The sequence below is a fragment of the Xenopus laevis genome, chromosome 2L (assembly GCF_017654675.1).
Source record: "Xenopus laevis strain J_2021 chromosome 2L, Xenopus_laevis_v10.1, whole genome shotgun sequence".
Taxonomy (NCBI): domain Eukaryota; kingdom Metazoa; phylum Chordata; class Amphibia; order Anura; family Pipidae; genus Xenopus; species Xenopus laevis.
This window is the reverse complement of record NC_054373.1, coordinates 1,887,559-1,908,810: the sequence shown is the minus strand read 5'-3', so window position 1 is coordinate 1,908,810 and position 21,252 is coordinate 1,887,559. Positions and strand designations below refer to the sequence as shown.

The 21,252-nt window shown below is 42.5% G+C and overlaps 1 protein-coding gene across 1 annotated transcript; it reads left to right on the top strand.

Moving 5' to 3' along the window:
- The first annotated feature begins 826 nt into the window (after positions 1-826).
- LOC108707801 lies at positions 827-20,895 on the top strand. The gene is made up of 5 exons (XM_041581397.1): positions 827-1,231; positions 16,328-16,693; positions 17,242-17,359; positions 18,966-19,020; positions 19,633-20,895. The coding sequence occupies exons 1-5, from the start codon at positions 1,174-1,176 to the stop codon at positions 19,708-19,710; spliced, it is 675 nt and encodes a 224-aa protein (XP_041437331.1). The 5' UTR covers positions 827-1,173; the 3' UTR covers positions 19,711-20,895.
- The last annotated feature ends 357 nt before the right edge of the window (positions 20,896-21,252 follow it).

Sequence of the window (21,252 nt, the reverse complement as noted above, 5' to 3'; positions counted from 1 at the left end):
GGGCACAGTATCAAACGCTTTGGCAAAATCCAAATAGATCTACTGCCCCCCCACTGTCCAGAATCTTACTTACCTCATCATAAAATGCAATCAAATTAGTCTGACATGACCTATCCTTCATAAAGCCATGCTGATTGCTGCTCATAATGACATTCATTAGGACATGAATGTGATCCCTTAACAAGCCTTCAAATAATTTGCCCACCACAGATGTCAAGCTTACTGGCCTATAATTTCCAGGCTGAGATCGTAATCCCTTTTTAAATATTAGAATAACATCAGCTTTTCTCCAATCCATAGGCACCATACCAGATGACAGTGAATAATGAAAAAATTATTAAATAAAATAATGAAGACCAATTGAAAAGCTGGCCATTCTATAACATAGTAAAAGTAAAATGTAAAGGTGATGCACCCATTTAAGTCTCTCTCTATAATGGATTGGACAGAATGCATCTGGGCCAGGTTAATATTTGGGGTGGATAAAGTTGCGCTGAAAGAGTTTTTATGTTTTTTATTGAAAACTTTACAAACAAAATATGAACATAATTTACAGTAACATTACAATAACACTGTATTACACTCAAACAGAACCAAAATCCCCAACAACAAACAAATGAAGGGTGGAACATATGTTCTCTGCACTCATTGTACAGGAATACATATATATAGATGTAGATGCATTGTGCTGTCCTGCTGACTCTCTCTCTGTGCAGTGCAGATCACACATAATAACAGGGTGATCTCATTGCACAATAACTGGTTTCTCATGAAATTTCACACTGAGCTTAATAAGGAAATGATGTCGTTATTTCTGCTACAAACTTGGGCACATTTTCAGCCCGCGAGTCACAGGCTGTTGGGACTAGTGGAAAGTGGTTTCATGAGTCAGAACACAAGTTCCCTGGCACACTGTGAGTCCACTTGTTTCTGGCTGAGCAGGGCAGATGGACTGGGCCCCTAAAAACTGGAGAAGGGGCCCCAGGGGTCAGAAAGAAAGTTCTTATTGATTAGAGACAAGAGGAATAGGGTTCAGGGCCTGAGAGAGAGAGAAACTCCCACGGAACTGACTGTCGAGGTGCATAAAAGCGCAGAGAGGTTTCACAGCAAATTCACTTCCTCTCACTCCTACAGGTAGTGGCCCCCCCGCCAGTCACACGGACATGAGAAAGAATGAAGCTGGGGGCCCCTGATCTGCTGCGGATCAGCACATTTCTACTACTGCTCTCAGGTACGGGGGCAACTCATGTGTATGGGGGGGGGTATGTTGGCTGGAGGTTGTGGGGCAAAACAGGCAGAACTGTGAAATAATAATGTTTTCTACTGACTTTACTCCATCTCTGCCTGCTTCTAATAAATCTATAAAATCATCATTGCCACCCCTGCTGGAAGGACTTTCCCTCATATTCCTTTTAGACTCCCCTATTCCTTTACTGTGTAAGTCCCACTGCTGGGAGGCCTTTCCCTGTATCTATTCTACTTGAAAAGTTCCCTTTCAGCCTCCCCAATTTTTTTATTGTGTAATTCCACTGCTGGGAGGCCTTTCCCTGTATCTACCCTACTTGTAAAGTTTTCTTTCAGCCTCCCCTATTCCTTTACTGTGTAAGTCCAACTGCTGGGAGGCCTTTCCCTGTATCTACCCTACATTAGGGATACACCGAATCCAGGATTCGATTTGGGATTTGGGCAGGATTCATCCGAATCCTTCTCCCCACTGAACCGAATCCAAATCCTAATTTGCATATGCAAATTAAGGGCAGGGAGGGAAATCTTGTGACTTTTTGTTACAAAACAAGGAATTAATACAGTTTTCCCCTAATTTGCATATTGGATTCGGTTCGAGATTCGGCCAAATTTTTTGCAAAGGATTCAGGGGTGTGCCAGAATCCAAAATAGTGGATTTGGTGCATCCCTACCCTACATATAAAATTTCCTTTCAGCCTCCCCTATTTCTTTACTGTGTAAGTCCCACTGCTGGGAAGCCGTTCCCTGTATCTATTCTACTTGTAAAGTTCCCATTCAAACTCCCCTACTGCTTTACTGTGTAAGTCCCACTGCTGGGAGGCCTTTCCCTGTATCTACCCTACTTGTAAAGTTTTCTTTCAGCCTCCCCTATTCCTTTACTGTGTAAATCCCACTGCTGGTGGTCTTTCCCTGTATCTACCCTACTTGCATGGGTGTGTGCATTAAAGTTTTCCAGGGGGGGGGGCAAGTAAGTTAATATCATATAGGGACAGAGAGGTGCAATCAGACCCAGGGTAAAGGGAAAGTAAGAGGGAAGTGGGGAGTAGAGCGGAACTCTGCTGGAGCATGGGAGAACCTTCAAACATAAATAAATAAATAAATAAATATATATATTCTTTCCTTTTAAAAGTGCGCCCCCCTATGACTGCGCCCTAGGTGGGCGCCTACTCTGGCGACCCCTGTGAAAGGGTTGTTCGACCCCCAAAGGGCTTGTGACCCACAGGTTGAGAACTGCTGCAGTAGATAATCTAATCAAGGCTTGCCTTGGGGTGGGATAATTTTTTGTTGTTGGTAGTTAAATTTACAAACAATTTCTTGGAACTAGTTGGAGAAGTCAGGGTGGGGCAACTACCCCCTCTCCCATGCCTACAAGTTCCCTTTCAGCCTCCCCTATTCCTTTACTGTGTAAGTCCCACTGCTGGGAGGCCGTTCCCTGTATCTATTCTACTTCTAAAGTTCCCCTTCAAACTCCCCTACTGCTTTACTGTGTAAGTCCCACTGCTGGGAGGCCTTTCCCTGTATCTACCCTACTTCTAAAGTTCCCTTTCAGCCTCCCCTATTCCTTTACTGTGTTAGTCCCACTGCTGGGAGGCCTTTCTCTGTATCTATTCTACTAGTAAAGTTCCATTTCAGCCTCCCCTATTCCTTTACTGTGTAAGTCCCACTGCTGGGAGGCCTTTCCCTGTATCTATTCTACTTCTAAAGTTCCCTTTCAGACTCCCCTATTCCTTTACTGTGTAAGTCCCACTGCTGGGAGGCCGTTCCCTGTATCTATTCTACTTGTAAAGTTCCCCTTCAAACTCCCCTACTGCTTTACTGTGTAAGTCCCACTGCTGGGAGGCCTTTCCCTGTATCTATTCTACTTCTAAAGTTCCATTTCAGCCTCCCCTATTCCTTTACTGTGTAAGTCCCACTGCTGGGAGGCCTTTCCCTGTATCTATTCTACTTCTAAAGTTCCCTTTCAGACTCCCCTATTCCTTTACTGTGTTAGTCCCACTGCTGGGAGGCCGTTCCCTGTATCTATTCTACTTCTAAAGTTCCCCTTCAAACTCCCCTACTGCTTTACTGTGTAAGTCCCACTGCTGGGAGGCCTTTCCCTGTATCTATTCTACTCCTAAAGTTCCCTTTCCACCTCCCCTATTCCTTTACTGTGTAAGTCCCACTGCTGGGAGGCCGTTCCCTGTATCTATTCTACTTGTAAAGTTCCCCTTCAAATTCCCCTACTGCTTTACTGTGTAAGTCCCACTGCTGGGAGGCCTTTCCCTGTATCTATTCTACTCCTAAAGTTCCCTTTCAGCCTCCCCTATTCCTTTACTGTGTAAGTCCCACTGCTGGGAGGCTGTTCCCTTTATCTATTCCTCCTTTCTATGCAGAATTCCCATGTAATCCAGAGTTTTCTCCCAGACTTGCAGCATAATTACAGGCTCTAACAAGATACCGTGCAGTGCACTTTGCACATCATTTATCAATTCAGACACAAATTAGAGTTCAAGTCGGTAAGTCGTGTGCACGCTGCTTTCATTGATGTTGACCATAATTGTGTCATTTCTGGAAATGCTTTTATGGTGGGATGGAGCGGGTGCAGTCGAGGTGCATGAGAAGCTGTTGGGGAGCCCTGTGGGTGACAGTAAATAAAGGCAGGGGGACACGTGTGTATCACCACATACTTTACACCTATTCAGCAAAGAGCATGAAACCCACATCAGGTCAAATTCTGCCATAAAGTGAAGACCTAAGATGACAATTTGGGAAGGGGTGGCAAAATATCACCTGCAGTCCCACTTAGGCACACAATGCATTTAGCTGACAGTTTTAGCCTGTGCAGGTGCAATGTACTAAGGAAACAATTTATTACGGCTGGTCAGTACAGGACCTCTTTACACCTCTGCACATGTCATCCTGTGCCTGCCACTTGCACCCAGACTGGGGGGTCTCGGCTGTCACATCAGGGCCCCCATGCCCAGGGGCCCCGTAACCCAGCCACAAATCCTCCTCTGTCCCACATTCTAACCCCCATCCCTAACGTAAAGTCCTGCAGCGGGTCGGGTACCCGTGGGTTCCTGCAGGTACCTGCAAAAACTTGCAGACAGTACCCTGCGGGTTCCGGATAGAAGTTCGGGTATAGACGCGGGTCGGTGGTTCTGCGGGTTTGCGGGTCATGCCGTGGGTCTTCTCAATAGTGATTTGTACTCCTTTTTTCTGATAACGCCTACTTCCCATGATGTCACTTCAAGTTTACAATGACAGCACTTCCTGTTTTACTCCCTTTTTCTGACCACGCCTACTTCCGATGATGTCACTTCAAGTTTAACATGACAGCACTTCCTGTTTTACTCCCTTTTTTCTGATCACGCCTACTTCCGATGATGTCACTTCTGGTTTACAATGACAGCACTTCCAGATTCTTGATGGTCAGCGGGTCCGAGTTGCGGATAAGGTACTTGCGGGTCGGGTCCAAGCGGGTAAGAATGCAGGTTGCGGGTCCGGGTTTCGGATTGCAGGTTGCGGGTACGGGTTCCAAAAAATGGACCAGTGCAGGACTCTACCCCAACGCATACCCTTTTCGTGTACATCATTTCATGCGACCGGGTCGGGGGGGGGGAGGTGAGGAGCACACAAAGGAGTGTAGGAACTGCTGGCTGTGGGGAACGGGTCTTGGCTAGCCAGGCCCAGTCCGACTCCACTTGCACCTCAGCCATATTAAGAGATGTGACAGATGTATGGTCACTAGGTGCAGCTGCCTCAGGTATGACATATTAATACATACAAACTCATGTGGGGTTTTGCACCCACAGTTGTAAATGGGGCCACTGCATAGCACAATATATCAATGAGATGCAAATGCCCAGAAACTATGTCTAATATTCCTAAGGACCAGTCTACCCTGTGACTTATTTCTCCTTCTTTTCTGACATTTTATTCTGAAAAACGAATGTTCAGGCGGCTCAGGTTTCCCTCTGACTTCTGATTCTCACAGCTTTAAACTGAATTGGACAGAATGGCTGGATCTGTAGAACAGAATTTCTAGTTTTGGCCCATAGCATAGAAGGGGGCACTACTCACCGGCAGAGTATGACACTCACTCACTTATGGAGCCTTTTTAGGTCATGAATGTGTCAGTGCAGCAGCTTTCCTTTAAGCAGCACCCATGGGTGAAAGTAATGTCTGGCTCACTTACATTCGGCTGTAGAGTCGGGGGGTCACACTTACGGCTGGTGGAACTAAAGCAAAAACATTGTGACTGTGCTAGAAGGGCAATGTGGGGTGAGATTAGGTGATATAAAATAAGTGCATGTTATTAATCAGTATTTATATAAGTGGAGGAAACATTTGTATGATTGGTGAGATTTTGTGAAGTTACATACAGTAAGTTTGGCGACTCTGTAAGTGGGGGACAATCTGAAACCGACTCAACTGAAAAAAATTTTTGGAAAGTGAACAACCCCTTTAAAGTAAAAATAAAATATAATGGACTGTTGTTATTTATTTATGTTATGTTATGTATTTATTTTTCACACATCACAGTGTTTCACAGTGTTCCAATGTTTCGGCCCCTCTTGGGACCTTTTTCCTCCTCCTCTGGTGGGAGGGAATGTCGGGTATTAAGCTCCAGGTGCAAAAGTGTACAAATACGTCACAATAATAACATTACGGGGAATAGATAATCAGGTTCCTTTGTTTTAACCTCTGGATTTGCAGGAAGAGAAATGGATTTAACCCCAAAAATTCATGTTTCATTATGCACCACACTCTATTAGGCCTGAAACGGTTTTGGGAGGTACAGTGAGTTTTTAGATTTATATCTGAGTGTTTTTGTGGATAACAGACTGTGCAACTCTAGGCAGTGTCATTCTGTGGCTTCTAAAGCAAATAAAGTTCTGTCTTGTATAAAAAAAGGGCATAAACTCAGGGATTAAAAATAATTTTGCCTCTTTATAGGTCCCTGGTGAGGCCTCACCTGCAGTATGGGGCAGTTTTGGATATTAATGAGTTGCAGAGAGTGCAGAGACGTACAACTAAACTGGGAAAAGGGATGGAGGATTTAAACTGAGAGTAGACTGTAAAAGTTGGGGTTGTTTCTGTGGAGGAAAGGTGCTGGTGAGGGGACATGATTACAATGTGTGCTGGCTTTCATTGGAGGGGTTACACTTGATAGGCTTTTGTCTTTTTTCAACCCAACTTCATTAGGTAACTATATCCACAAGTGTGTGCTTTGTTTTAGCCCAGACTGATGGGATTTACAGGGATATTTGATGATATTAAAAGAAGCCATGATTATATATTACTGTAAAATAGTGATTTATAGAGAAGGGAAGAGGAGCGCTGGGCCAGGGCCTAAGGTTACAGTTTATGGTCCCTGATTAAATCCTGCCTTGTCCTTTAGAGTGAGACACATATCTCTATTAAATCTAGTTAAACAGAATATATAACTAGGACCCGGGGAGACTCTGGCCCCTACACCTCCTTGAGGTCGGCTTTCCCTATGCCACATGACCCAGCCCCCACCATGTTTCCCATTTTTGCGTATTGCTCATAGAGTGCAAATGCATTTTTTGCACTAGAAGAACTGAATTTTCTGGTCTAAACAATGGAATTCTGGTTCTTAAAGACACCAGGAGTATTTATTTGGCCTAATCTATAGGACACTACCCCTCCCTCCCAAAACAAGTTTCTCAGTTTGTCTATGGGAGAAGCACCCGTGACTAGAATGGAAAATGGGTAGTGAGACAGCACAGCGTCAGTAATGGAGGCAACTCCACAGCGGGTATAGCACATATGCCATTGCATGAGAGCGCCCGTAGGTGGGTGGTACTTTTGCCAGGAAGGGGTACAATGAGAGCTGATCTCCAGCCACAGACTGAACATTGCGGTGCGGTTGCTGATCTGAATGTGAGTCTCTGGCACTGGCACCTTCTCATGCAGGTGAATTGGTTCTGAGCCAAAACCGAGGAGATGAAATAAAACAGCACAAGAGGTATAAATATAAAGTGTGAGCAATGCCTGTCTGATCTGTGCCCGGCAATATGGGCCCTGTCTTATTTCTTATAATTATTCTAGTTTTCTGGACAAACAAAACCACTGATCTCTCACTCACAACATGCATCCCCTGTACAACAGCAAATATATATATATATATATATATATATATATATATATATATATATATATATATATATATATATATATACATATATATATAAAGTTCAAGAGGACCCGCACTCCTTGGTTAGTGAACCAAAAATATCTTTATTTTTCAAACTTGCGCATCCAATGTTTCGACCCACATTAGGGCCTTTATGTGGGTCGAAACGTTGGATGCACAAGTTTGAAAAATAAAGATATTTTTGGTTCACTAACCAAGGAGTGCGGGTCCTCTTGAACTTTACATAAATACTTTGACCCTGCACCCACATTTATGGAAGACTGGTTCAGAGTGCAAGCGTCTGATTCAGGTTATATATATATATATATATATATATATATATATATATACTTTTATAGAAACTATAGTCAGATGGGGCCTTTATTTGCTTGGCCCTGGGCACAGAGAATGGCTAAGCTGATTCAATGCACAAGCACTATCTGCCAAAAATAAATATATAATTACACAGACATACCAGATTCCTCAGACTGAGAGGAGCTCAATTTAGATGAGTATGGAGAGCGGAGAGAGGGGCAATAGGGCACTGGCCTAGGAAATGGGGGGCAGGGGCAGAATGTAAGGTAATTACAAATTTAGCAGCAAATATAAATATGGTTAGGACAATAAAACAACAGCTAGATGGGGACCCTACACATGAACCTGAGTGGGTGGGAAATGATTCCAACGAATCAGAGGCAGACTGACATGACCCTCCCAATCCAAGGAGTTTGGACTGATGATGGGACTGATGGGTCTTTTAGGAATCCAGCAAGTCATTGTAGGTGCAGTGGCACTTTCCCCTCAGAGCCCACTGAGCATGTGAGTGTCACAGACACTTTCCAAGATGGTGACCCCCTGTGACAAGTTTGAAGTCCTGGATCATTGCTGCTATTGACAAGCTCCAACTTTAGCCACGTGCAATAAGTTCACTATATATAATAGGACATTTTTAACCATATTCATTTTTAGGGTTTAGTTCTCCTTCAGACCAGCAGAACTGAGATTTGGGGCAAACAACTTTTTGCTGATCCGCATATTGTTGGAGACTTAAAGGGGAACTATCGCGAAAATAAAAATGTAATATCAGTACTGGAGTAGACTGTATAGATAGAGAAAGTGGGGGTAGAGACGGAAGTGATGTTAGTGGCACAATGTGTTGATTCTGGGGAATAAAAGCCGCAAAGCAACGTGAGGCCACATAAAGAGTAAATAGAAACAAGGAATAAGTCCCTTGAGGTTTGTACATCACAGAAGTTGCAAAGATTGTAACTGATATTGTAGCAGTGCAGCCAAAATAGAAAAAGGGGAACCAACAGCTAAATTAAGTATAAATGACTTCTCAAAATTTCACAAGTAATTACACGGGGGTGAGAAACGTCAGCTCATTACACACGTCAGCTCATACATGAGTATATTCAGGCTGTAGGGTGAAATAAATGGGTGCAATGGGTAAGATAATTGCCTGCTCTGCTTACCCACAGAAAGATAATATATGTGCCAGATCCATGGTGTATTCCTAGAACTAAAGCTCTAAGTGGGGTGCCCCTAGGGTTTTGTGAAAAGTGAGGTTTCCTGTTTCCCTTAAGCCTCTCTAAAAAAGCGATAGCCTTGTGTTGGTTGGAGGGGTTGCCACTTTTTCTGGAAAAAAATACAGGCATTCCTACATATTTCTCTTTTTCCCCTATAAATAACATTGGAATCAACCATCATTTTCACCGGCCAGGCCAGTAAAATACCGGCCAGGTGGCAACCCTAGGTGCCCCAGGGAGTGACATAACTTCATAAAGGGTCCTACTCACAAGAGCTTACAATCGAAGGGGTTAGGAAACGTATAAACTATATTCAAGATGAGATCAATTAGTGATTTATGATAAATGAAATGCTTATTAGTCAAGATATATTGAATATGTTTTTATAAACTCTTTATGGAATGTTTAAAGGGTTGGAAGGAAGATTCTGAAGGAAGGGGAGTGGGGCAGAGAGATCTAGAGACAGTCAGAAGCTGGAGAGAAGCAGTTAGAATGGGATGAAGTGATGGGAGTAGAAGAGAGGGAAGGGCAAAAGCATTTCATAGGTTGCATAAAGCAGGTTTTTTTGAGATCAGAGCTGATCTATAACTGGAGCTTCATTTTTAAATTTCTAAATTATACTGTTTACGCTGCAAATAATTCACTGTACAATATAAAATGTCATTCCTGAACCAACAAGTGTATTATTTTAGCTGTAATATTGGTGTGTAGGTGCATCTCAGGTCATAATGGAAATGCTTTAGATAAGCTATTGTTTCTCCTTACTCAATGTAACTAGAGTCGAGGGGGGACTTGGTATTTTACTATTGGTTGTTATTCTGATATCTACCAGGGAGCTGCTATCTGGTTAACTTCCCATTGTTCTGTTGTTAGGCTGCTGGGGGGGAACGGAGGGGTTGATATGACTCCAACTTGCAGTACAGCAGCAAAGAGTGACTGAAGTTTATTATAGCATAAGTCACATGGTGGGGGGGTGATAAAACAGATTAATTCTAATTGATCCTAGGGATGAGTGAAATATTTTGTTGAAAAAATAAATGCCCATGTATAGTAAAAAAAAAAAGTTATGTGGTTTGAAAAATGTTGCACAAAAAGACCCCTATTGACTTCAATGCGTTTGGTGGATTTTTTGCAGTTTCATTAATTTTCAGCGAAGCAAAACAGGTCAGAGTCGCCGATCACTATAAACATCTACCTATAAGAATTAATAATAAATCTGCCCCTTCCATGCAGGTAATGGCGCATTAATGCATCTGAGGTTTCTTCCCTGGATGCTTTATTGGGCTGGATTAAAGGACGTGTGGCATAACCCTCTTCACACTGGCATGGGGGAGGTTGGGGGGCATATCGCTAGTTCAGAGAAAGCTACTGAACTACAAGAACCACATTTCTGTTTAAAACAACATGAAATTCAGCTGTTAAAGTTAACAAAGGCATCTTTTTGCCGCCCCTAGATATTCGTCCACTCAATGCCACACGAGGCAAGGTTCTCATTCCCACAGTATTGTTCTCTATTATATGGGGTAAACATTCAGGGGTGCAGAGGGTCAGAGAGCCTGTATGTGTGAATAATGTACGGTAGCTGTCTAATGTCAGTTCTGGCAGTTTTGCTACAAATGGTTTAGCACCTAAAAGCCAAATGAGCAGAAACAAAGGGCGACAGTGAGTGGAAGGTGCAGTTATTGCCGGTGTCTGTTACACCTCTGCTTCCTGTGGTTGTTTGTCACTTGCTGCTGTTACTCACTGTCTGCTCAGAGGGGCCCCAACTCACCCCCATCAGCAGCACAGGGACCCCTCTATTCTCCTATTATCTATGGCTTCTTATACACAGTTGTTGAAGGTATGGGATCTGTTATCCAGAATGCTCGGGACATGGGGTTTTCCGGATAACGGATCTTTCCATAATGTGGATCTTCATACCTTCTAGGAACAGTAACACCAAAAGATGAAAGTGTTTTAAAGTAATGAAAATATCATGTACTGTTGCCCTGGTAAAACTGATCTGTTTTGCCATTCAAGCACAGGATACACAGTAGATAACAGATAAGTACTACTATAGTTCATATAAACAAGCTGCTGTGTAGCCATGGTTACACAGCAGCTTGTTTATATGAACTATAGTAGTACTTATCTGTTATCTACTGTGTATCCTGTGATTGAATGGCTGCCCCCATGGCTACACAGCAGCTTGTTTATATAAACTATAGTAGTACTTATCTGTTATATACTGTGTATCCTGTGCTTGAATGGCTGCCCCCATGGCTACACAGCAGCTTGTTTATATAAACTATAGTAGTACTTATCTGTTATCTACTGTGTATCCTGTGCTTGAATGGCTGCCCCCATGGCTACACAGCAGCTTGTTTATATAAACTATAGTAGTACTTATCTGTTATCTACTGTGTATCCTGTGCTTGAATGGCTGCCCCATGGCTACACAGCAGCTTGTTTATATAAATATAGTAGTACTTATCTGTTATCTACTGTGTATCCTGTGCTTGAATGGCTGCCCCATGGCTACACAGCAGCTTGTTTATATAAACTATAGTAGTACTTATCTGTTATCTACTGTGTATCCTGTGCTTGAATGGCTGCCCCCATGGCTACACAGCAGCTTGTTTCTATAAACTATAGTAGTACTTATCTGTTATCTACTGTGTATCCTGTGCTTGAATGGCTGCCCCCATGGCTACACAGCAGCTTGTTTCTATAAACTATAGTAGTACTTATCTGTTATCTACTGTGTATCCTGTGCTTGAATGGCTGCCCCCATGGCTACACAGCAGCTTGTTTATATAAACTATAGTAGTACTTATCTGTTATCTACTGTGTATCCTGTGCTTGAATGGCTGCCCCCATGGCTACACAGCAGCTTGTTTATATAAACTATAGTAGTACTTATCTGTTATCTACTGTGTATCCTGTGCTTGAATGGCTGCCCCCATGGCTACACAGCAGCTTGTTTATATAAACTATAGTAGTACTTTATCTGTTATCTACTGTGTATCCTGTGCTTGAATGGCTGCCCCATGGCTACACAGCAGCTTGTTTATATAAACTATAGTAGTACTTATCTGTTATCTACTGTGTATCCTGTGCTTGAATGGCTGCCCCCATGGCTACACAGCAGCTTGTTTCTATAAACTATAGTAGTACTTATCTGTTATCTACTGTGTATCCTGTGCTTGAATGGCTGCCCCCATGGCTACACAGCTGCTTGTTTATATAAACTATAGTAGTACTTATCTGTTATCTACTGTGTATCCTGTGCTTGAATGGCTGCCCCCATGGCTACACAGCAGCTTGTTTCTATAAACTATAGTAGTACTTATCTGTTATCTACTGTGTATCCTGTGCTTGAATGGCTGCCCCCATGGCTACACAGCTGCTTGTTTATATAAACTATAGTAGTACTTATCTGTTATCTACTGTGTATCCTGTGCTTGAATGGCTGCCCCCATGGCTACACAGCAGCTTGTTTATATAAACTATAGTAGTACTTATCTGTTATCTACTGTGTATCCTGTGCTTGAATGGCTGCCCCCATGGCTACACAGCAGCTTATTTATATAAACAATGGTAGAGTTTCTGTACACAGCAGTTTTACCAGTGCAGGGCACCACTGATGTTACTGTTCCTTTAAGTCTACTAGAAAATCATATAAACATGAAATAAACCCAATAGGCTGGTTTTGCCTCCAATAAGGATTAATTATATCTTAGTTGGGATCAAGTACAATTTACTGTTTTATTATTACACAGAAAAAGGAAATCAATTTTAAAAATCTGGATTATTTGATTATAATGGAGTCTATGGGAGACGACCATTCCGTAATTCAGAAGCTTTCTGGATAACGGGTTTCCAGATAACGGATCCCATACGCGTACATTGAAGATATTTGGGCATGTATACAGACTGGTGCTGCTATGCACCTTGTATTTTCCATGGTCAAGCATTTATCAGTGCCCACCCTGGGGTGCGAGGTGATAGTGAGCAGGTGTATCAGGTACCATCGGGCTGCATTGTGCAAATGTCACACACACACTATATACACAGGGCGAGTACAAGGAGAGTCATTGCACTGTACAAAAGTCTGTCACTACTGAGTGGCCATGGGGGGTGGCAGAGGGACTGGCATTGCCACACAAATAAGAAGGTGAAGGGGAGAGTGTGATGTTCTTACATAATATTTCCCAATAGACAGTAGCCCCGGGCCCCAGGCTATAATACTATGACACTCACTGAGGTTTGAGTGTAGGAAGAGGCTCCTGCCTGATACAATTCTGCCCTCACCCCCCAGCAAATGTCACAGGGGCTTCTGTTTGTTCTTCTGAAGAAAATCAGCTGAGTGGGTGGGACACTGGCCCCAGAGGCTAACTTTTATGGGGGGGCTGACCACCAATGTTTGTTTTTTGAAGTTGCAGGGGGGGCATCAAAGTTTCACAGTAAATTTATTTTCATCAAAACGCACTCTTTACACTTCAGTATAGTTGCACTCAGGGCCGGATTGAGAGTAAAAAGCAGCCGTGGCAAAAGAATCAAAGCAGCCCAGCTTTGATTCTTTTGCCACGGCTGCTTTTTACTCTCAATCCGGCCCTGAGTGCAACTATACTGAAGTGTAAAGAGTGCGTTTTGATGAAAATAAATTTACTGTGGGGGAATCATGGCATGAGAAACTGGCAAACAGCCAGTCCTGGTAACTTTAAGACTAAATTCAAGGTGACTTGCTAAATTGGCTATGACGGTTATGAAGGACCCAGTACCTACTTGTAATTGTTTTCAGGTCTGTTGGGCTCTTAATTTCCCACCTGTCTACATAGTAACATAGTAAGTGAGGTTGAAAAAAGACACTCATCCAAGAAGTTCAACCTTAAGTCTGTATATAAACTGCCTAACTGCCAGTTGATCCAGAGGAAGGCGAAAACCCACCTGAAGCCTCTCCAATTTGCCTCAGACGGGGAAAAATTCCTTCCTGACTCCAAGATGGCAATGGGACCAGTCCCTGGATCAACTTGTACTATGAGCTCTCTCCCATATCCCTGTATTCCCTCACTTGCTAAACACCATCCAACCCCTTCTTATACCTATCTAATGTATCAGCCTGTACCCCTGATTCACTTCCCAGCTCTCCCTGTAACACCCCTTTCCCTCCTCTAATCTCATTGGCTCCCTCCTGTCTGCTGGGAGGAGCTACTGGTGAATAAAGCATCCGACCCTTCCTTATACCTATCTAATGTATCAGCCTGTACCACTGATTCACTTCCCAGCTCTCCCTGTAACACCCCTTTCCCTCCTCTAATCTCATTGGCTCCCTCCTGTCTGCTGGGAGGAGTTACTGGTGAATAAAGCATCCGACCCTTCCTTGTACCTATCTAATGTATCAACCTGTACCCCTGATTCACTTCCCAGCTCTCCCTGTAACACCCCTTTCCCTCCTCTAATCTCATTGGCTCCCTCCTGTCTGCTGGGAGGAGCTACTGGTGAATAAAGCATCCGACCCTTCCTTGTACCTATCTAATGTATCAGCCTGTACCCCTGATTCACTTCCCAGCTCTCCCTGTAACACCCCTTTCCCTCCTCTAATCTCATTGGCTCCCTCCTGTCTGCTGGGAGGAGCTACTGGTGAATAAAGCATCCGACCCTTCCTTGTACCTATAATGTATCAGCCTGTACCCCTGATTCACTTCCCAGCTCTCCCTGTAACACCCCTTTCCCTCCTCTAATCTCATTGGCTCCCCTCCTGTCTGCTGGGAGGAGCTACTGGTGAATAAAGCATCCGACCCTTCCTTGTACCTATCTAATGTATCAGCCTGTACCACTGATTCACTTCCCAGCTCTCCCTGTAACACCCCTTTCCCTCCTCTAATCTCATTGGCTCCCTCCTGTCTGCTGGGAGGAGCTACTGGTGAATAAAGCATTCGACCCTTCCTTGTACCTATCTAATGTATCAGCCTGTACCACTGATTCACTTCCCAGCTCTCCCTGTAACACCCCTTTCCCTCCTCTAATCTCATTGGCTCCCTCCTGTCTGCTGGGAGGAGCTACTGGTGAATAAAGCATCCGACCCTTCCTTGTACCTATCTAATGTATCAGCCTGTACCCCTGATTCACTTCCCAGCTCTCCCTGTAACACCCCTTTCCCTCCTCTAATCTCATTGGCTCCCTCCTGTCTGCTGGGAGGAGCTACTGGTGAATAAAGCATCTGACCCTTCCTTGTACCTATCTAATGTATCAGCCTGTACCACTGATTCAGGGAGACAATTCCACATCTTCACAGCTCTCACTGTAAAAAACCCCTTCCCAATATTTAGGCGGAACCTCTTTTCTTCTAATCGGAATGGGTGACCTTGTGTCAGCTGGAAAGAGCTACTGGTAAATAAATCATTAGAGAGATTATTATATGATCCCCTTATATATTTATACATAGTTATCATATCACCCCTTAAGCGCCTCTTCTCCAGAGTGAACACCCCCAATTTGGCCAGTCTTTCCTCATAGCTAAGATTTTCCCTTTACCAGCTTAGTTGCCCTTCTCTGTCCCCTCTCTAATACAATAATGTCCTGTTTGAGTGATGGAGACAAAACTGTAGGGCATATTCTAGATGGGGCCTTACCAGTGCTCTATACAGTGGGACCCCCTCCTCCCGTGACTCTCTGCCCCATTTAATACAAGTCAAGACCTTATTTGCCCTTGATGCTGCTGACTGGCATTGCTTGCTACAGACAAGTTTATTATCTACAAGGACTCCAAGCTCCGTCTCCATTATGGATTTGCCTAGTGCAGTCCCATTAAGGGTATAAGTGGATATTGTTACATCCCAGGTGCAGGACTTTACAGAGCATTTGTTATTTAGATGGGGTCAATGTACCCCATCTGAAAGCTGGAAAGAGTCAAAAGAAGAAGAATACAAATAATTAAAAACTATAGAAATAATATAATGAAGACCAATTGAAAAGTTGCATAAAATTAGCTATTCTATAACAAAATGAAAGTTAACTTAAGGTGAACCCCCCTTTAATCTCACTGACATCAATATAACAACACACACGACAAATACAATTCCTTCCCATATGATTGTTCGGACACCTCAGAGGGAGACAATCTGTTGATTAATTTGCTCTTCACATGTTAGACACAACCCAAAACATGCGAAAACCTATTTCTAGAGGTGGAACCTGTCACTTTCTTTGACTGTACAAATTGGTGAGTGACACATTTCTGGTTTCAAAGTATAGACACATGCTTGTGTGTTCAGGTAAATGTCCATATCCCAGCCCTAATGCCAGCCCTTCCATGGTTACTTCAATAAGCACCCAAATATCTGCTAGTCACTACCCAGGCACAATGGCAAGATGTTTTACTTTTTGCGAGAATTAATAACGGAGTCTTTTTATGTTTCTTCCTACTTAGATTATGTCCGGGGGTCACACGTGAGTCCTGGGGAGACAGTGACACTGAGCTGCCCGGAGAGAAGCCCTGGAGATTTCATAAGGATCATTAATTGGAAGAAAGTGAATGGATACCACACTCTGAATTTCGTTTTCTGGAATCAGTCTGCAAACAACACCACCTGGAGTGGGTCTAATAATACCAGCCCACCAACCCAGTTTGTACATAATAACTTTACAGACCCCAGAATATCGTTTCTAAGCCCAGAGCTGCCGCTGACCCTACAGATCCTCAGCACTCAGACTTCTGACTCGGCCAATTACAGCTGTGAAGTCACCACCAGCAGAGAAGGGGTTAAATACACACATGAGGAAGTCCTTGTATCAGGTACAATGAGTGACACTCAGCAGGGCTACAGGGGGGTAAATAGAAGTCTATGGGCACTGGTACAGAATTTGCTCTTGTTTGTTACCCACCCCCAGTCACCCCTTGTTTCTTTATCTCACCCCCAGTATTCACACATGTAGCCCCACACTGGGCTCATTGGCAATTGTTTCTAGGGTGACATTGGGAATTGGGAAGTCAGTGTATCAGGTACAGTGAGTGAGACTCAGCATTGGTGTCTTTGTTATTAAACTTGTAATTCAATTCTTGGAAACATTAAAAGTTTTTTTTGTATTTGTGTACAAAGCAGAATGTTTCACTCTTTGTGTTCTGTTTGTTACAAGGAAAGTTTATCAATATATGATCTATCTATCTGTCTGTCATCTATCTATCTATCTATCTATCTATCTATCTATCTATCTATCTATATGTACAGTATCTATCTATCATCTATTTATAATCTATTCTATAACATACTAAAAGTTAAATTAAAGTTGAATCACCCCTTTAAGCTGGTACCCTTGATTAATAGAATATCTTTCTGCGTACAGGTAATGGGACATTAGAGAGAAATGTCATACCGATATCAGTGGGTGGCACGGCTTGCTGCGTGGCTGCTTTACTGATTTTACTATTGATCCTTCACTGGAAGAAACGCCGTTCCTACAAGTAAGTGCAAATATAAGTTTTCTATCTCTACCTGTTACTGCTTCATTAGTTAGATTAGTGCTGAAAAAAGAAATTGGGTTGAAGTAAAGAAGAATGAGAGGGTTTGTCATGGAGGAATGCCTAACACATACCTCCCAATTGTCCTATTTTTCACAGGACAGTCAACAATCTTTTCTTTGATCTCTTACATTGAACAGACAAAACAAAACAAAAAGCTTAAAGGGCAATTTCACCTTCATTAGCAAAACTGTAATAACACATAAAACCTGACCCTAAACCCCCCAGAAATGAGTTCAAACTTTCCATAACTTGTCAAATTTTGTAAAATGTTCATGGTAAGACTTCTAAACACATTTATAACAGTTATTGGTGTTTTAAAGGAGTGGTTCACATTTAAAACATTTTTGCATGTTATAGAATGTCTAATTCTACACAACTTTTCAATTGGTCTTCATTTTTTATAGTTTTTGTGTTATTTACACTTCCAGCTTTCAAATGGGGGTCAATGACCCCATCTAAAAAAAAACAAATGCTCTGTAAGGCTACACATTTATTGTTATTGCTACTTTTAAAGGAACGGTGGGTAAATAGATAGTCTGTGCAAAATAAATAATGTATCTAATATAGTTAGTTAGGCAAAAATGACTGGATGTGTAACATAATAGCCAGAACACTACTTCCTGCTTTTCAGCTCTCTAACTCTGAGTTAGTCAGTGACTATAAGGGGGGCCACATGGGACATAACTGTTCAGTGAGTTTGCAATTGATTCTCAGCATTCAGCTCAGATTCAAAAGCAACAGTTATGTCCCATGTGGCCCCCCTCAAGTCACTGATTGGTTACTGCCTGGAAACCAAGAGAGCTGCAAAGGAAGTAGTGTTCTGGCTATTATGTTACACATCCACTCAGCCTTTCTACATTACATTTTGGCTAACTATATTAGATAAATTTTTTATTTTGCACATCCTATCTATTTACCCAGTTTTTATTTTCATACTAAACAATTCCTTTAATGACTCATTTTTCTATACAGGCCTCTCCTATTCATATTCCATTCTCTCATTCAAATCAATGCATGGTTGCTAGGGAATTTGGACCCTAGCAACCAGACTGCTGATATTGCAAAATTGTCACCCCCACATTGATTAACCCTTTTTTACTGAAAACAAGTTATAGTTGATTTTTGTTTTCATGGGTAAACATTTAATTCTGTGTATTTAATTAATGTATGTGCCAGTATAGTCTAGTACCTACTTTCCTCTAGTCACAGGCTTCTAGCTGTATGAATAGCATTGAATAAAGCAAGATGTATGTCTGTATCTTTCACTGGTGTTACTTGTATATGCAGCACTATACACTTGTACACACTATGTACATTTTACTATACACATAAACATTCCTTAGTTACAAAGATTATGTGCCACTTTCTAACAGTCACAGGAAGAAGGAGGTCCCTGTCCTGAAGAGCTTACAACCTAAATAAGATCATTGGTCAGTAAATGACTGGTTGTTGATACATTACAGTGCTGGGAAGAGAAGAAATACAGGAAGATATTTTATATATAAATGTCACAATAATTTTATATTTTCTCTTGGTTGGTTTATAGTGAGACCCCCAGAGCAATCCCACAGAGCTTTCTGGAAAATGCTGAAAATCCACAGGTCAGAACAAATCCCTTCTTTACCTTTGACCAACTCTATAGGACAGACTGGTGTGAGAATGATGTGCAGTTGTGTATTCAATATCCAGTTTGGCCACCATCATGCATTTCTCTGTTCCAGCCAACTGTGTGGTTTAGATCCCAGACAACTAGCAGGCCAGCTGTTTGCCCATCCCTGTGACTAGGAATGCACCGAATCCTGGGATGGGGATTCGGCCCTTTTCAGCAGGATTCGGATTCGGCCGTATCCTTCTGTTTGCCGAACCGAATCTGAATCCTAATTTGCATATGCAAATAAGGGGCGGGAGGGAAATCGTGTGTTTCCCCTTCCCACCCCTAATTTGCATATGCTAATTAGGATTCGGTTCAGTATTCGACTGAATCTTTTGTAAATGATTTGGGGGTTCAGCTGAATCCAAAATAGTGGATTCGGTGCACAGTGGGGCCTTGTGTTATAGTCCCCCTCAGCATTGCAGCAATGTTAGTTGCTAGCCAAAAGTAAGTGAGCAGCAGATGGACTTGGCTGAAGGCCTACCGGGGCTGGTGGGGTGAAGGGGTGTGTGTAATGTGTGCAGCTAAGCAAAAATCTATATTAAACTATTACTTCCCTTAGGTTGTCTATGAAAACCCAGAAGAATGTTATTACAACAGATTTAATACACTTTATGACGGACTTCCAAACACCAGATGACAACTCTACAAAGACCTGGAAACAAATCTCTTGTTCTTGGTTTCATGGAAGGAAGAAATGGGCCTCTCGTCCTGACTCTAACCTGACTCTAACCACAGCATGGTGTATAGACAATATCCAACCACTGAAAGGAAATACTGTAAATAGGTGATAAATGACCTATAACCAGGACGATGTCCGTTTGTGCTCCTGAGGTTAGACATAGTTCTTCAGATATAGAGTCCATACCACCACAGAGGTTATCTCCTGTACAGGGTGAGGCAATGAGGGAACTCTAGCCATGTAGAAAACAGTTACTCTCTGATTGGCTGTTATATCCATCCTTGTTATGTTCATGGCATCTTTGGGCCATTTAACTCCACACGAGTCAAAGCTTTTCACAGGAGCATTTATTGGCTGCTTGGTAACAGCATTGGCTGGGGCAGTCCAACCATGAACTATATTCCTTGCCCCTCTTGGCAATATTCACAGTTGGGAAAAAAATGTTGATTTTGTGTTTACAAGACGCTCCAGTGGGGCAAAGCCCCAGTAGGGTTGCACCAAATCCAGAATTGGGCTCAGGATTCAGCCACAATTCTGACTTTTTTATCAGGATTTAGAATTCAAGTGCCTAGCTGACCAAATCGTAATCCTTAAAACCATATAACTTTTTATCACGTTGAACTTTTCCATACATGCTGAGAAAATCAGGGTTCAGATACCCAAAACCCAAAATAGTGGATTCGGTGCATCCCTAGAATCCAGTGCATTTGAGAACTGATGTTCCATATTCTGGAATGTAAAATAAAAGAAAGAGACCAAGCAGCAGCACCATTAGTAACTGGAAGGGTAAGTTTGCAGTACCAGGAAACCGTTTATACTACAGGTGATTCCACAACATGCACTTTATTCTGCTTGCAGGGCTTACTCTCTATTAGTATGGAATCCACAGCTACTTCCCATCTCCTGCCTTGTTACTGGAGCATTAATGGGTGCAGACTGTGGCGTTCCAGGCATGTGACCAAATGTTACACCATTTCACGATTTTGGCTTCCCAAAACCACCATCAGACTAACAATATTCTCTCACTAGCAACCAAAAAAAGGCAAATATAGCTTATATGGGGACTTTGGTGTTTGTTACCTTCATTTCATTCCTTAAAAAAATTCCTTAAAAAATCAATAAAAAACAAAAATCCACAAAAAACTGCTACTTACTGACTTGCTGAGATTTGTTTGTCCATATTGTTCGTTGTGTCGCTCGCACAGGGATTATCAGCAGTGTTGCTGCAATGAATAGTATAAAAGAGATTACACAAGTTAGAACTATGTTGAGTACATCTTGGATTCTAATGGTTAACTAGGAGCTACAGGGCTGGAGCAGGTCAGATACCTGTGCAGGGGCCCCTTCTTACTGCCATAGAGACCACACATTGCAGCAGAGCCCTATACAACTTGCACTGTAGTTTTAATGTGGTACTGTACATGGTGCAGAGTAATGCAAAACCAGTAATGTACCTCCACCTGGCCCACTCGCTTGTTTGCAGCTTACAGCTGGGGGTAA

Coding starts and splice junctions, on each gene's coding strand:
- LOC108707801 (XM_041581397.1), top strand. CDS start 1,174: ATGAAGCTGGGGGCCCCTGATCTGCTGCGGATCAGCACATTTCTACTA. Junction 16,694..17,241: donor TGAGGAAGTCCTTGTATCAG/GTACAATGAGTG, acceptor TTCTGCGTACAG/GTAATGGGACATTAGAGAGA. Junction 17,360..18,965: donor AAGAAACGCCGTTCCTACAA/GTAAGTGCAAAT, acceptor GTTGGTTTATAG/TGAGACCCCCAGAGCAATCC.